This window comes from Phalaenopsis equestris, unplaced genomic scaffold (assembly GCF_001263595.1).
Source record: "Phalaenopsis equestris unplaced genomic scaffold, ASM126359v1 Scaffold001364, whole genome shotgun sequence".
Lineage (NCBI taxonomy): Eukaryota > Viridiplantae > Streptophyta > Magnoliopsida > Asparagales > Orchidaceae > Phalaenopsis > Phalaenopsis equestris.
The window spans coordinates 64130-68677 of NW_018165803.1; the positions used below are offsets into that span (position 1 = coordinate 64130).

Here is a 4548-nt window from a genome sequence, read left to right on the forward strand (position 1 = left end):
GGTGGTGACTCGACACTGTCAAGATACTGGGTGTTGTCCTCCTTTTCTAATATAGAGGTGACTTTTTAGTTGTTTAACACTGTAACGTCGTGTCGGGGTTACTAATCATGCCCTGATTTAGCACGCCTCTAATCATTTCTAAGAAATGGTCCTTTTGATCTTGGATTTGATAGACCATAAACTCATGAGTTTATCCATGTTGTTGCTGGTCTCCAAATTGTATGTTTCTACTCCTTAATTTGCTCCTCTTTCTTGTTTGTGACAGGATTCATAATCACTGCTCTTTTTAGGATATTAAATCCAAAATTTTCAGATAAAACGCTCTATGAATATAGCGCGAGAGGAGAGTAAAAATGTAGAGGGAGAGGAAGAGGGAGTGATATTCAGAATGAACAGTAAATTTATAACTCTTTTCATTAAATTCTACCTTTGTTTATAGAGAATTTAGTATAATAGTGAAATTAAATTTTTAGCCTCATTGAGAGGGGGTCTATATTGAGATTTTTTGGTATTTTATTAGCAATGGCTCATTGTCTAATCATCTTTTAGTTATGTCGACTAAGCTTAGTTAGTTTGACTTGACTGATTTAACTTAGCTGGTCGTGCTTCTTCGGTAAGGCTCGATTCAACTAGCCTAGCCTAGTCAGCTAACTTCAATTTTTAGTGAATCTTCTGGCCTCCACTAGATGGTTGAAGGTGCTATGTGGACATAGTTCTTCCATCGAGTCGGCTTTACTGCAGAATAGATTATTGCATTGAGTTGGATTTCTCATAGTTGACAACCTAGACATCTTCCTAACTCATTTTTGAACGAATGGATTTTAGCTGGATCTCTAAGTCATCTTCTTGTCGCCTTCTCACTCAACCGAATTTAGCCAAGTTGTCTTGGCTCATCCGACTTGACTCGTTCGACTTGGTGGGCCTTACGATCTTTTTGCAGAGGATCAACCTCCATCATATTCTTCTCTCCCGGATCATTGGATCTCTATAAGATCAACACATACATCTTTTTAATACACATATTAATGAATTTTAAGGGTTAATTCACCATATAAGAATGAATTTGCAATTAAAAATAGAAGTCAAATAAGAAAGAAAATAAACTTTTAATATATTAGTGAATAATCCTCAGCATATTCGGCGTGGTCGAAGCAGGCCGATAGAGTAATTGCTGGTCAGCTCCCCATTCCCGTCGCCCGCTCGCTCGTCCCACCCTGCCATAGCTAATATCTTCCATGGAGGCCAAGCCGGAGAGCGATCTCGTAGCCGTTCTAGAAGAAAAGCAGGTAATAGTAATTGAGCAATCTCATCGCCCTTATTCTACTCTGGATCTGTGAAAGATTCGGAAGCTTCAACGTTTATAGGTTGTTCTTGGGGTTCAATGTTTTCTGACAGTTTCCTGTATTGTTTTCGCGTTTAGGAGGGAAGTGATTCGGTAGCCTCTGAGTGGACGCTATCGGAGGAGCTGATCGATGGCTATGGTGGTTGTGCCATTTGTTTGGAGAAGATAAAGATCCAGGAGGCAGCTATTGTAAAAGGTTGCGAACACGCATACTGGTTTGTTTTTTACTAAAGCATTGGAGATTATGTTGATTTCTCTGGGTATTCGTTACTTTTCATCTAAGAGTGCTCAGTTGGTTGATTGAGGGATTATTTTTCTTACATTCATGATAATTTGTAAGGTAATTTGGAAAGACACACTTGGGGGCTATGTAAGTGGTGCTTGAAAGCGTTTAATTGGGGTGTTCATCATTCATCAAGCAAATATGCTGAAGCAGATCAAGTACCTCTAAAATCATGAATAATATAGTTGATTGTTTCTGTTTTTGTCAACTTAGAAGTGTATTTGCTCCGGTTAGAAATTGTCCTGGGTATGCCTTGTTAAAGCTAATTTCTAGTCCTGGTTGTCTTTATAGTGGAATATAGAAGAGAATTTCCAATAATTTGATTGGAATAAACTATGGATTTTTCTGAATGATAAAAGATTGGGCTTATATAGGGTTATAAGTTTCTATACTTTTATGTGAATGAGAGTGATATCCAATTGGATGATTCGAAAGCAGGAATTTTACCATTACCTTGTTAAAGCTAATTTTTAGTCCTGTTTGTCTTTATAGTGGAATATAGAAGAGAATTTCCAATTTGATTGGAATAAACTATGGATTTTTCTGAATGATAAAAGATTGTGCTTATATAGGGTTATAAGTTTGTATACTTTTATGTGAATGAGAGTGATATCCAATTGAATGATTCGAAAGCAGGAATTTTACCATTCCTAATTTTTGGATCCTTATAAGAATTTTCTAGGAAGATGCTATTTTTCAGAAACTGGAGAAATCAAACATAACACATGAGTTTAATTTTGATAAGCTTACCAATCAATTTCATCTCCCCTCTTGCGTCAAACCAGAAAGGAGCTTAATACCTAAGATCCTATAAATCATAATGTTTTGTATTTGAACAAGATAATCTTAGGCAAAATTGAGGAGTGAGAAACAAGGATTTTACATCAGTTTGTCGTAGCCAAATTCCATTTTCAGTTTTTTATTTTAATTTTGATCTTTGATCCTTTTCAAGTGCAATTGCAAAAGAATCTATTTGCATGAGCAACTGTCGAAAATTTTCACCTCCTTCTATCATTTTATGTAGATTTTGCCCCTATTCAATTTCAAATACATTCCATGTTTGCTTTTTGGTGCTTTTTTGGAGATTTATTTTGGCATTGTTGTTATGAAGCATGTCATTTTCTTCATCAAAGGCGGTTTAAAGTTCAAAGAAAAAATCATTTAGCCCACCCTCGGTATTTTGTATACATTCTCAGCTGCTATGAACCATAATGAGATGCTCTTCAAGGCATTTAGTAGTAGGCAGATTTAAATTGCCTATGCCTCTTATTGTTTGTCAGAAGTTTTTTGGTTTTATTTTGAAAAAAAGTACATTTCCCATGCATTTCATCAAAGGCGGTTTAAAGTTCAAAGAAAAAATCATTTAGCCCACCCTCGGTATTTTGTATACATTCTCAGCTGTTATGAACCATAATGAGATGCTCTTCAAGGCATTTAGTAGGAGGCAGATTTAAATTGCCTATGCCTCATATTGTTTGTCAGAAATTTTTTGGTTTTATTTTGAAAAAAGTACATTTCCCATGCATGCTGAAGTATTAGGTTGCATATCATACAACATTGTTTAGTTTATTCTCTTTTATCTTTACAGTACGATATGCATACTGAGGTGGGCAACATACAAGGAGAACCCTTCATGTCCCCAATGCAAAAATCCATTTGAATTCTTGAACGTGCACCGTTCGCTCGATGGCCGGTACTGCCTCTTGTTTCTTCTTTGTAGATACTGATTTCATACGCGTTGTCAGTGAGCAATTAATGATACAACCCTTGATTTCAGTATTCATGAATACATGTTTGAGGAGAGTATCTGCCTTCTCCTTAGAGCTGCTTGGTTTGTTCCCCTCATGGTGGAGGCTCAGGATAGTGCGTGTGAAGAGGAAGAAGACCTGTTGCAGTACTATTTTGATGAGAATGATGAACACTATGATGATGATGATGTTGATGATGAGCTGAGCGAAACGTATTTAACAAGAGCTTCATCGAGTATTCGAATCGGAAATAGAAGGTGGGGAGATAATGGGTATGTGAGAGCTGGTCGCAAGGAAGCAAGACCTCTTAACCAGCAATCTTCCAAGGATTATGAAGCCAGCTCATCACGTCGACCTAAAAATAAAGAGGTTTTGAGCGATGCGCCACCAGCTGGACGACGGGCAAAGAGAGCCCTCAAGAGAGAAGCTGCTGATAAAGCGGCTGCTGCTAAGCACCAGCAGCACCTTCAGAGGCTGGGTCGCAAATGAGGCTGAGTTGCAAATGATATTCATTGCTTAGAAATCCAAGGGGTATGTAATCATTTCAGGCTTTTATGTGCAGATTTCAATCCTGCTGGACTGTTTAAGATTTATTTATAGCATCCTCAGACTTTTATGGCCCATCAGCTGATATATAATTAGAAATTATATTTTTTTTTGTTATTTGTTACTCACTTTTCTTGTTCACTTATTTTGCTGAAGTTCAAATATGTTGGGAAAATTTGAGGCACAGCCAGATACTTTTCGTTAGATCCAGAGGCTACATTATGATTGCATATATGGCAAGAAAAGGAAATTATGGAAGCAAAATTACTTGAATGATATTACAATTGATGTTCAATAACATTTTCTACACTATAAGAGGAAAATAATTAGCAGAGAGTTTGAGCTCAGAGCTTAGAAATCTAAATATAGAATGCCTATTTGTGTAAGGTTTTATCCAAATGCAGGAAAGAATATGATCAAATGGCCACATATTAGATAAACCCCATAGAATTATGGGCTCTTATTATTACTCAATAAGAAAGAATACATTTAATAAACTTCATAGAAAGTCTATTCATATAATCAAAGAATAAGGCAGACTTGAGTGTAAAATTATATTCCCATGCCACAAGCTAGTTAAGAGATAAATTTTGTAATGTGCCAAACAAATATATATATATATATATATA

The 4548-nt window shown here is 36.3% G+C and overlaps 1 protein-coding gene across 1 annotated transcript; it reads left to right on the top strand.

The window, feature by feature from the left end:
• Positions 1–1152: 1152 nt before the first annotated feature.
• Positions 1153–4014, top strand: LOC110034156. The gene is made up of 4 exons (XM_020738443.1): positions 1153–1286; positions 1421–1557; positions 3214–3318; positions 3403–4014. Exons 1-4 carry the CDS (start codon positions 1236–1238, stop codon positions 3860–3862), a joined length of 753 nt encoding a protein of 250 aa, XP_020594102.1. The 5' UTR covers positions 1153–1235; the 3' UTR covers positions 3863–4014.
• The last annotated feature ends 534 nt before the right edge of the window (positions 4015–4548 follow it).